This window comes from Gymnogyps californianus, chromosome 4 (assembly GCF_018139145.2).
Source record: "Gymnogyps californianus isolate 813 chromosome 4, ASM1813914v2, whole genome shotgun sequence".
Classification (NCBI taxonomy): domain Eukaryota; kingdom Metazoa; phylum Chordata; class Aves; order Accipitriformes; family Cathartidae; genus Gymnogyps; species Gymnogyps californianus.
Genome location: NC_059474.1, coordinates 82,451,408 through 82,463,420, shown reverse-complemented (window position 1 = coordinate 82,463,420; position 12,013 = coordinate 82,451,408). Strand labels below are relative to the sequence as shown.

General features: G+C 45.4%; 1 protein-coding gene across 1 annotated transcript in view; it reads left to right on the top strand.

Moving 5' to 3' along the window:
• Window positions 1-12,013, top strand: part of FRAS1 (Fraser extracellular matrix complex subunit 1) — a 174,618-nt gene that overhangs the window by 82,191 nt on the left and 80,414 nt on the right. Inside the window, exons 15-18 of the mRNA XM_050896422.1 lie at window positions 6,251-6,394; window positions 8,151-8,291; window positions 8,719-8,859; window positions 9,759-9,932. Coding sequence (XP_050752379.1) covers window positions 6,251-6,394; window positions 8,151-8,291; window positions 8,719-8,859; window positions 9,759-9,932 — 600 coding nt within the window. The remainder of the gene's footprint in view (window positions 1-6,250; window positions 6,395-8,150; window positions 8,292-8,718; window positions 8,860-9,758; window positions 9,933-12,013) is intronic.

Below are 12,013 nucleotides of genomic sequence, written 5' to 3'. Positions count from 1 at the left end.
AAAGGTAACAGGTTCAGTTATGTAGCAGTGTGTTTAAAGATCATGAATCAGTTTGTATCAGGCTTAGAGCAGAGGGGTAGATGAAGTCTTCCTTGTCAGAAATAGGCTGTGGAAACAGTTAAGAAACTCCCCACCAAAGGCAAAGCAAAGGAAGGAAAAACAAAAGATGTGTGCCTGTGTCCTGGTTTCAGCTGGGATAGAATTAATTTTCTTCTTAGTAGCTGGTACAGTTTGTTTTGGATTTAGTGTGAGAATACTGTTGATAACACGCTGATGTTCTAGTTATTGCTAAGTAGCCCTTACCCTAAGTTAAGGATTTTTCAGTCATGATTTTTTTTTTTTGTGTTATATTCCTTAAAACCCAAGAAAAGACAAGTGATGCATAATGCGATTGCTCATCACCCGCTGACCGGTGCCTGAGCAGCAATCCACCCCTCCCGGCCAACTCCCCCCAGTTTATATACTGGGCATGACGTTCTATGGTATGGAATATCCCGTTGACTAGTTCAGGTCAGCTGTCCTGGCTCTGCTCCGTCCCAGCTTCTTGCACACCTGCTTGCTGGCAGAGCATGGGAAACTGAAAAATCCTTCACTTAGGATAAGGGCTACTTAGCAACAACTAAAACATCAGCGTGTTTTGAACATTATTCTCACACTAAATCCAAAACACAGCCCTGTACCAGCTACTAAGAAGAAAATTAACTCTATCCCAGCTGAAACCAGGACAGCCTGGTAGAACAGAAGGGCTCGAAGGACTTGCAGTGTTCAAAGGACTTGCAGCGTTCAGTGCTCTCACTGCATTTTTCTAACTTAATTATTTTTGTTTTCAAGATTATTCAAAAGCCTAGGCAGAACTCAAGTGTTTCTGCTTTGATCTCCCAAAATGTGAATGCTGAAATGTGTAACTTGACACTAACAGACCCAGCTCACTCTGTAGCAAAGCGCTTGAATTTTTTTTTACGACCTGTTGTTTTTCTCTGCCGTATCTGGCCGCGGAGGCTCACCTTGAGGATAAATGACTGAACATGACTAAGCTGAGCTTGTCCAGCTCACGGTGAGGAGGGCAGGTCAGAGGTGGTTAATGCGGCACGGAGCGATTCGACCCCGTCTGTGCGTTCCCAAAGCCAAGCAGTGACTTCTTACTGTGTTCTTGCTGGGATGCCATTTGCGTTAGCCCTCCTGCTGTCATCAAACGTGGGAATGTTATACCTGCACTGATGCAGATAAGAGACAGTTTGGTGAGTGGATCTTTAATTGATTCTCTGACCTCTGGTCAATCATAAAAGAACGGAAACATCACTTTGCAGGACCTCTCATCTTCTAAAAGCCTGGGCTTGTGTCACTTCTGTGTGAGTCCTACATTACCCCAGCAACTCCTGAGTAACAGAGCAGAGAAAAAGACCCGTTGGCTCAGGAGCCACTGGAGTGTTCTTGCTTTAACCAAGAAGCGAGACCCTGGAAGTTTTGTCTGTTTAACGTTGATTTTCAGGGAAGACATGTTACTGCAGCTTAATGAATACCATCGTGTCAGCTGAGGCAGAGTAATCGCACACCCTGTTGCAACTGGAAGGTCAACTATATTCTTTGGAACATCTTCCCTTCAGCAGCAGTGTCTGGTTAAGCTGCAGGGCCTTGCATATAAGTCCAGTATGCACACTGAAGGGAGGAGACAATGCGAAACGGCTCCTACAAATCTGAACTGAAAATAGCCAGGAAGGGTGAAAACAGTTCCCTGGCGATGCAGTCGCTTCTGTTGATTTATTTTCACACAGCCACTTCGTTGCCGTAGGCAAAGATGTTTTAGCTGACAGTGGCTCATTGAATGTTTCCATGTTTCCCCCTGCTTTTTCAGTGGAGTTGGTGACTGGCTGTTTGGGCGAGGAGCAGCGGATGAGTCTGGCAGTGATCCAGCGCTGAAAGAGCCAAAGCTTCTGCAGGCAGGGTGTGCGTGAGTGTGTATGAACACAGGGCAGGAATGGGTTGGGGCTGCTGTCCCATCCGCATGAACCCACGTCCTACGTGTTGGGGGTCCGTTGCTCACAACTCCAGCTGTGGGGGCAGAGTGGAGATATTGGCGGGGATTTGGTAGCTGCTGGACTTGTGACAAAAAAGTCCTCAAGACATGTGAAAATAAGCTGCCTGGTGCCTGTCGCTGCAAGCACGAGAAGTGAAGGATTGTATCTGTAGGAGCATGAATCAGGCTGCGCGTGTTTGTCATCTGGAGACTGGCAGCTAATAACTCCTGGAGGCGCTTGCCACCCCGCATACAGAAATGGCTCTGTCAGAGGAGTCCGTGGAGCCTGTTCCTGGGGAGGGCTTGCATGCAGAGCTAATGACTGGAGCAGCGCATCAGAGCCGAGTCTCTTGCTGCAAGCATTTTTTTTTTTTTGTTGGCCCACCTGAGGAAATTGTTACCGATCCTGTACTTTAAGTCATTTGTACTGCTTCCAAATGCTAAATGTGGCTGTCTTGCTAAAAATCGGGTTGCATTCTTTCTCCTTTCCTTCCCTTCTTCCAAACTCTGCTGCTTAGATCCCCTCCCTTTCTGTCCCTTTCTGTCTCAAAGAAGCTATTTGGGCCTGGTCTCTGTCTAGTAGCTTAGAGTCCAGAGGATCTGTTTCATATCAGTTTGCCAAATTCACTGCAGCTTCGCAGAAGGTCTGATGACCTCTGGTAGGCTGTACTTCATCTTTACTTCTCTCACTGTAGCCTTCCCATAGCTGAGATACCACAGAAGTCATCCCCCACCTAGGAAGACATGCAATTTTAACACAACAGCTGCCTCACTAGAAGACTTGAAAGCTGCTGTGATACCCAGGAGTGGATTTACAGGATCTTTGCCAAGGGCCACTGAGAGCTAACTGGGAACTGGCAAAAGGAAGTGAAGTAAGATCTTAAACTCCCCCAGCCTGCAGACTGTGCTGGTTTGTATCATTACCTGGCTTGAGTCTAGACGTTACAGGTTTCCCCGCTAGAAGTATGGCACTGGGAGTGCTCTTAACCCGCCTTGTCTAAAACGCCCGCCCTTCTTGTCTCACTCCCTTTCTTGGGGCGGTATTTAGAGTAACATTTGTGGTGAGTTTCTTTTGGCCGCAGAGAACGGGGGAGTGGGCTGGGCTGGCCTGTCTGCTGCTCTATTAGCCCTACGGCCGTGTGTCCGTACAAAGGCTTAAGAGAGCCAGAGCCAGGAGGGAAGGCGAGCTGGGAGGGAGGGTTGTTTGCACTGCAAGTAGCTGTGGGCAAGGACAGCGGTGGTGGTGACAAAAGCCCAGCAGATCGGCCGTGCACAGACAGTGGCAGAGAGGCAATACTGCTGGGCACCATCTCCAGAGAAGAGCCTGGGATGTGGGTCCAGCCATGCCAAAGACCTTGCCAGCGTGGGTCTTGTTTATGGCAGACTTACATCCAGCAAAATGTGTGGCGCTGGCGGGAGGTGAAGACGTTATTTTGACCTACACAGAGGGACAGCTTGAGGCAGCTGCTTGAGAGAAGAGACTGAGGTGAGATGTACTCGGGAGCGCTTGGTCTAGTGCAGGCAGCAAACGGTGTGCGGTGGGAGCCAAAGCACATTTGCCCAGCTGATCTGGCTTTCATCAAAAGTGCGTTTTTAATACGGCCGTATGCAAGGCTGCCTGTTTAAAACCAGAGTCTGTAGGCTAGGCTGCCGGGAGAGAAAAGTGTCTCTTGGAAAGGAGCAGCATCTCTGGAGAGGACTTGAGAACTTTGCAAATAACTGGGTATGTTCAGATGTGTCAACATATTGAGGCAGGTTAACAGCGAGGGGGTCAAGCTGTGCAGTGGGAAGTCTGTAATTAGAAGATCTGAGTCCTGGTGCCCACTCATTTGAAAAGATGTTGAAAGTTAGAGTGAGCTCAGAGAAGAGCAAAACACTCATGGCTGGAAGGTGAAGTGAGGACATTTCAGTACTTAGGAATTTACAGCATGAACTCATACTCTGCAGTTAACTTTCGAGTGTAGACGTGCCCTGAGAATCATCCAAGCTGGAATGAGATGCAGCTTTTTATCAGCAAGGGAAATTATCGACTGGAGCAGAAAAGTGTGCACAATCTTTACCTCAGGATGGGATGTTTGGTATTCGTTGTGTTGTGATTCAGCCACAATTAGATGCCCTTGATAGTGGCAATGGCACTTGCTGTAGGAGTCGAGGGGAAGATCCTTTCAGCTACAGGATGGCCAGCGTCCTTATGAGACACTCTTCACATAGGAGTGTTCAGGAGCTAGGAGAGCCATGGCATTCTGGAGAGATCAGGAATAAGGGGTGGGGGGGAAATGCAGGAAGGTGAGAAGGGGGAAAGCAAACAGCTAGTTACAAGGCAATAGAAGAAGATGAGAAAAGGGAAAATAAACAAAGGTGGAAGTGTGGAGAAGGAACATCCAGAATGTCAAAGGGCCATGTGCTGGGCATGAACTCAAATGTCCCGTGTCTTGGCCCCCTAAACACTCCCTTTTCTAACCCCGTGCATGTCACATCACATCTCTGTGTTTCAGTTCCCGATGTATGAGATGGAGATGATAACACTTCCCTGCCTTGGGGAGCGGTGAGAACCACCAAGATGGGATGTTTATCTTACGCTGTGCAGTGTGACTCATATATAAGCACAAACATAGGTGCTCCATCTCATTAATTAACAAACCCAAGAGCAACTATGGCCTCAAGCAGACAGAAGAAGCATAGAAACCATGCAGAACAGGAGTAAGATGGGAGTAGTGGTGGTCACTGGTTTGCTGTAAACTTTCTTATGGCTACCTGGATTGTTAACGCTTTCACCTGATACTGGGGAGAGGATGAATCGTCTCTCACTTAGGGGGTTTATTTTGGCAGGAAGGTGTTTGCTTTTGTCACTGTTCTGTATGAAAATGTGCTCTTAGTTATGTGGATGAGCTGCTGCTGTGTCCGCTGGTTCCTGCGTTACGCTGAGACTACTTGCAAATGAGTTTTTCTTAGGTGGGTGCGACTTTAGACGTGTTTGCAGATGCAGGGCAAATGTCAAAAAGTGCTGTTTTCTCCCACCCGCCGTGGTCTGGGAGCACAAGCATGTACCTGCCTTATTGTGAAATAATAAATTTAAGAACATCTTTGGAACATACTTGGGTGTAATCGAGAAAAAACAATCTAATAGCTAAAAGAACTGTGATTTGCACCGTTCCTGCAAGCCCTGGTAGCACAGGATTTAACATGAGTCTGCATCACAGTTTTCATAAACAGTAACCACACTGGGCTGAATTTCCCCCGCAGCTGAACTTGCACAGTTTCAAATAAGGTGCCTCGTTCAACAGCTGTTTTGGGAGGCAGAATGGATCTCCATACGGTTATTAGTTTAATTGTAAGACGTCGTCATGCTCGAGGATCACTGTTCTGTACCCAGATGCCACAGAGAAGGGCATTTATACTGCCTGCATTGCAGGAATGTGATATACTTCAGAAATATCTGAAACATTACTGTGTCCCAGCCATGACACGTGGCTCACCCAGAGAGAAAAGTAGCTGGTATCTCAACTCGGTGAGGGAATACCCCTTCTCTTCTGCTGCCTATGTCAAGGAAAAGATACGCAGTGCCCGCTGTACTGGACCTAGGACCCACTGCCCACCTTTCCCCAGGAATTACTCAGCCTGAGCACGTGAGGATTTCTGCCCTGCCCGACCAGATCCGCCAACAGCCAGAAGTCAGTTCCTTCTGCACCGGTGCAGGGTCCTGGAAGAGCGGAAGGAGTTGTTTCTAGAAGTAGGCTGTCGTGTTCTTAATTTTGCAGGATCTTGATTGCAGCCCTGCAGTCTAATTCTGTGTTTGTACATGGAGCTGGGTTAATGTCAGTAGTCACTGCAAGGATCTGATTGCAGGTCTGTTTTTTAAGTAGCGTGTGATGGGATCTCTTCCCGTCTCCCTTTGTGCTTGTACAGCCCCTAGCACCAGGATGAACAGGACTTAACATTGTTACCAACACTCCTCCTAGTCTGATTGCAGCTACAGAAACTGCTCAGATGTATACTGCATGTCATATTGCACGTACAAAATGAAGCTGTAAATTGAACCCCTGAGATGGCTTGGATGAAAGATACTAACATAAGAAGAGCAGTGGTTTTTTGTTTTCTTTTCCTTTTCTGAAGCAGTGAATGCCTGTGAATTTAAGGAACAAAACTGCAAAAAAAGTGAATTACTGCAAACTCTTAATTTTAAAGGGATGATTGGAAATTGACTGTTTGTTAATCCTGCACCTTTCTTTCCTGCAGCTTGTCACGAGTCCTGTTCCTCATGCTGGGGTGCTGCTGAGAACAATTGTTTGTCCTGCAAAGACACGTCACGCGTGCTAAAAGCAGGGCTCTGCGTGGCCAGCTGTGGACAGGGATTTTATACAAAGGATGGAATCTGCAGCGGTAAATACCTGTTTTCTTCTCCAATTGCAAGAAGTTTGAGAAATGCTCTGCAAAAAAGGAATCAATATTTCATTTAGCCATGCAGCAGCTGTGATTTTATTCATGTCTAAGAAGCCAGATGCACCCTGTGTATAAATATTGGATGAGGAAAGCTGCTGGTTATTTGTGAGATTATTCATTCATTTAAGCTAATCAGATACTGAAAGGTTTAAGGTTTTTTCCCCTCACTGAACAGCTTGAAAGCCTAACTGCGTAGTTTCTGAGGGCTTGACAAATCCATTTGTCTGCGGAAAGAAAAATGGCCTTTGCCAGCAGGTTTCTGTAAATTTGATTATAATTCAGCATCACAGTAACTAATACCTACACAACAGATGAGACTTGGGAGCTGGGAAGGTTTGCTGAGAAAAGGGAAGAGATGGCTGGAGGGAATTAAAAGACCTAAGTCAAAAAGATCATGAAGGGGAAAAAAAATCTCAAATAAATAAAGAATCTAAAATTTGCTACAACCGTTCAGGTCAAGTCTGGGTTTCTCCTGGCAGCCACCTCCAGCCGCTTTGAAGGACTGTCCGGCATAGTCAGTAGAAATGATGCAGGGGTTGTCTGTCTTCATGCAGGTCTGTCTGAGCCACAGCTAGCTAGAGAGGCCTTAAAACCTGGAGCATGTTGACAAAATTGTTGCTATTCTGGCCACTTCTGGATGAATTTCACTTTGACCAGGTTCCCCTTCAGTTTGGTTGATGTCTATACCAGTAAATGTTACTCACCTCTGTTTCGAAGTGTGCAGGCTTGAAATCTTACATCTGTAGCTGAAAATCATTTAAGCTCAAAAGGAAATTTAACTTAGATGCAGCTTGGCCGTAATTTTGATTTTTATTGCCAGTGAGTTCTCAAAACCGCATAGCTGTTCCTCACAACCTCCAGGATTCAGGCCTTTCCTCTTCTACCAAAAACATAGATTTTGATACCCAACTGGAGAGCTGTAAGCTGTTTTAAAGGTCTGACTGGTGAAAAGAGACAAAAATTGGTTAAGTAAAATGCTTGGCCCTTCTGCATGTACAGCAGCAGTAGTGCTCCTGACTTAGGGAAGCCAGAGTTTCATAGTGCTCTTGGACAACAGGTCAGTTAACTTCAGAACTGACTGCCTGGGAGAATACAGACCCCAGGAACTGATGAGAAACATTATCGTGCTTGATTTTAGATGCATTTTCACACTTAAAGCTCTGACTTGAAGAAAAGGGGGGGGGGGTGGGATTACAATTTTTTTAATCAACTTTCCCCCCATCTTTTACTTCCTGAACAGTCTGTTAACTGATGCTTGTTGTACAAAGGTATGTAAAGATTTATGAGATGGTTTTCATACATGAAGTTGTTCAGAATGGTGCTCCCTGTTCACAGGCTGGAACTGGTGAACAGGAAAAACATACTACATTAGCTGGAAGGGGTTGTGGCAGGAGTGGAGGGAGTGCTGTTGTAGACCCATTTCTGGTGTTTGTACTTACTCAGAGTCCTATACGAGATACAGATCAGTGAATACCTGTCTGCACTCACACGTCTACCTCCGTGAATGTCACTACTTATTCCAGGGAAGTGCAAAAGGTTACTTGTGCTGGAGAGGAATGTTTAAAGATGCCTTTCTGACAAAGAAAGGACAAGGTGTGGTTTGGCTTACTTTATTTTATCTATGTGGCCAGGTTGATGGCTCTGTTGTTCTTTGCTTATTGAGTGCATTTCATTAATGAGCTGTCCTCTTTGGCAGCTTGTGACCAGTTCTGTGAAACATGCTCTTCAGACCAACCCAGGTGCTTAACCTGTGCTTCAGATAAGTTGTTACATGATGGGCAGTGCATTTCAGAGTGCCCGGACGGATATTTCCCAAGTAGCAATGGAAGATGCAGAGGTAAGAGGCATATTTGCATGACCTTTTCTAAGGCTTTCAAGGCACCCTCCACATGTTGTCTTCTTTTCCCCAGATGTTTACCTGTGGGGAGGGAATGTTAAGAGCACAGAAGTGCGAGTGGGGACAGGGAATTTGATTTTTTGTTTTCTTTGGTTCACTTGTGATAGATCGTTTTAAATAACTTCTTTGCCTTGCGAAGCATTTTAAGACATGCTGAGATACATATTCAAAACACTGTGTGAGTGAGAGTTATTACTGTTAGTAGTTATTAATACACGTGCGCTTCTGCTCTTATTAGTTCACATAGCTGAATATCATGCCAGCTGGGAGTTTTCATTGTTGGCTGGAGGAAGCTGTAGTCAGCAACACCACCCTCAAGGAGAAAAAATGAGATATTTCAGTTCTGTGCGCTCTGTTTCTTTATCAGCTTGTCACGATTCGTGCTCCACATGTGAGGGACCTCTCGCCACTCACTGCACCTCCTGTTCCTTTCCTCTGGCATTGCACCGGGGCCAGTGCCTGCAGGGCTGTGGAGAGGGTTTTTACCAGGATCACGATGTCTGCAAGGGTAAGCTATGTACTTGGAGTAAGTTCCCCAACTGCTGTAAACCAGTGTATCTGTATTGGTTTTGTCGGGCTGTGCTCGGAGGTACCCAGCTACGACGCTGATCCTTCATCCTGTGCTGAACTGGTCAACGAGTAATTCCTGTGTTTGCCTGCTGATTGTTTTCTACTTTGAGAAAAAGCAAATTTTCTCAAGTACTTTCTGCGTTCACACCCTCAGGATTTAGTGATCTTGGGGACTTTTTGTTTCCTCTATGCTATTGAAATAAACGTACATTGCTTCAAAGTTTTTCTTGACACGAGTTAGGAGGTGGATGAAATTCTACACACACCTAGTAGATTTGCTAAGACTGAGGTCATTTTTGCAGCAATGGAAAACCTGAAAGTTTGGAAGATGAATTTATGCTTCCTGTGAGCCCTTCAGACTGTCATTTCTTGCTGTCTCTCCTAGTGAGATTGTGTTCACCGTTGCAGTTCCAGAAATTAAAGGAAAATTGACTGCCTGTGGCACAGTACTGCAGTTTTTTCCCAACATTGTTTGTTCATCAACTTTATTCAAGAAAAGAGCTGTTATTTGGGGGTGGGGGGAAAGGTGTCAAAAGTATTTTTCTAAAATCCCTGTTCCATTGTAGAAAATACAGCAGCCTGTCTGTTTATGGAACAGATTTCTTAGCTTGTGAGTTGCTGCAAAGTGTATGCTCTTTGCTAGCTCTTTGAGTATCAGACTGTCTACAGCAATACAAAACTGGAAAGAGGGATGAGCAAGAGGGCCCAAACCAGTGTTTTCTCCCCTTTCTCTCTCACGTTTACGACCAGATGCCCAGGTTGTTGGGCCTTGTCCTTCTCTCTGAGAAAGCTGTCCTCAGAGCTACGGCTCTGACTGCTCTTTTGACCTGTGCACAGGTTGCCACCCATCCTGCCGCACCTGCCTCGGCCCGGGGGCCTCTCGTTGCCTGCAGTGCAGGGTGCCAGAGGACGTACTGCAGCCTCACCAGCCCCTGGAAGGAGCTGTACATGGCCTTTGCCTCTCTCACTGCCAAGCCCGCTTCTACATGGATAGCACAGGCGTCTGCAAACGTGAGTAGAGGATGGGAGCAACCGTTCAAAGCCTCAGCACAGGGCTGCACTGGATTTTAGGAGTTCAGGGTGGTCTTGTACGATGTTCGAGTCTTACGTGCTTTGAGCTCCTGTGTTTGCCGTGTGACAGTCATGAATGTTTAAACTCAGTAACTTTCAGAATGGCATATACTAGTGCTTTTGAGGGAAAATACACTCTACATATAATTCGTGACTAAAGAATTGAGGTACTTTTTTTGAAACGACTGTGTTCAAGTCTGCACAGCTTAGCTTTCTTTTCATTGCAGTTGAGAATGTGATTTTTACCACTGACTTATTTTGAAGCAGGATCAGTCCTTAAATCCTTTTCAGAAAAGACTGAGCTGTCTCCTTATTAGCCCTTGGAGCAGGTCAAGACATCCCACAGCAGTCTTTTCTTTTGAGGAAGCCCTTCTGATACATGCCCTGCAGCACACGTGCCATCACTGCTCCTGAAATACCAAGTAGGAAGCGTTTCCGTGAAGGCTGGAGTTGGGAAAAAAGGCTAACGTGGTGTACACTGGGGATATATGTGGTTTCCCACCGCTTTGAGAGAAAACTGTCGTGGACTTCAGCGAAGAATGTTTACTGGGTGGATCAGCAAGCCAGTCTGGCTGGCTGTACAGAGCTTGTGGCAGCTGGTGTGGATGTCTGTACAACAAACATATTGCAATGTCTTGAAAATAATGAAGACAGAAGCAGGCTGAGAGGTTTGACTGAACATCTTGTGCCAACACAGCCCACCCTAAGCCTCGGGAGAAATGATACTTTCAGAAATGGCAGTGATTTCCCTGTGTGGAAAGACCAGTCATAGAGACAGTGACTCTACAGCGCTTTAGTAAAGTAATAGTAATAACAATAGCAACAATGCTACTGATGGCCGTTTCTTCCTTTTGAGCAAACATTTTCTAAAAGTGGACATAATTTAAAATCCATTTATTTTTATTTTATCTCTTCATCTCAGCTTGATGGAAAGAGTCTGTACAAGCTCATTTTTTTGCCTTAGGGATCTTAAAAAAGGAAGAAGTGGCATTTTTTTTTTTTGGTGGAATGATTCTGTCTTTAACAGTGACCCACAGAGACCATAAGGTATCCAGTGCTTTGGATTTGTTCCTGAAGTCATTAGTGTAGAGCCTCCAATCCATGCGGTGGCTCTTCCTTGGCAGGTAATGGGTTTTCTTGGCTGAGTCCAGGTTATGGTATAGAAACTGAGTGAAGAAATCCATATACCACTGCCTCAGATGGGTGAACAGACCTGTACAAACAGGCCTGAGCAGAGTTCGGTGACAGTGCTGAATTATGTCATTGGGCAAGAATGCCGGCACAGCCCCACATGTTATTAGCTCTGCCGTATTAGTAATGGCATTAGAATAGTAGTTTGATTTATTGCAGAAGGGTGTGAAGATTCAAGATTTCAAATTTTGAGCTACCCCTGTAAAATACTCATGCAAAGTTTGTAGATGCACCTTTTTGAAAAAGTAAACCCACAACAGATGTGTACCACGCTTGCTTTATCTGTGCAGAACAGAAGCACGTTCATATGTAGGTTAAAATGCTGGGTTTGAAGGTTTTACCTGTGTGGTTGTGAATTTCTCACTAAACCACAGAAATGTCTCTGTATTTTTCTAATGCTTGAGATTTCCCTGATGAAACTGTAAGAAATTTCTCCCTGATCTGATTTGAGTCACTTGAGCCAAAGATAGTCCTGGAGACATTGCATTTGTGATGAGGATCCCTGACTTCTCTCTCTGGCTGTCTGACAGACGGCTAAGTGTACTTGTATAAATCATTTTATTTCATTTCATTTCTTCTCTCCAGCCCTGTGTCTGTCTTGTCTCCCTAGAGGGCAGGAAGTCTCTCTTTGTGCTCAACGGAGGCTCACACAGTGGAACCTGTGGCCTCGAGTCACTGCTCTAATAAATACTAGGTTTTTAACTAATCAGTTTATATATTTATTTAATCAGATTAGTTAGTTAAAGATGGCTTGGTTTAGGGTTAGTACCAGTAAAGGTGAAGAAGTCTAACTTTTTAACTGCACTCTTTTCATTCCTGCTGAATCGTCC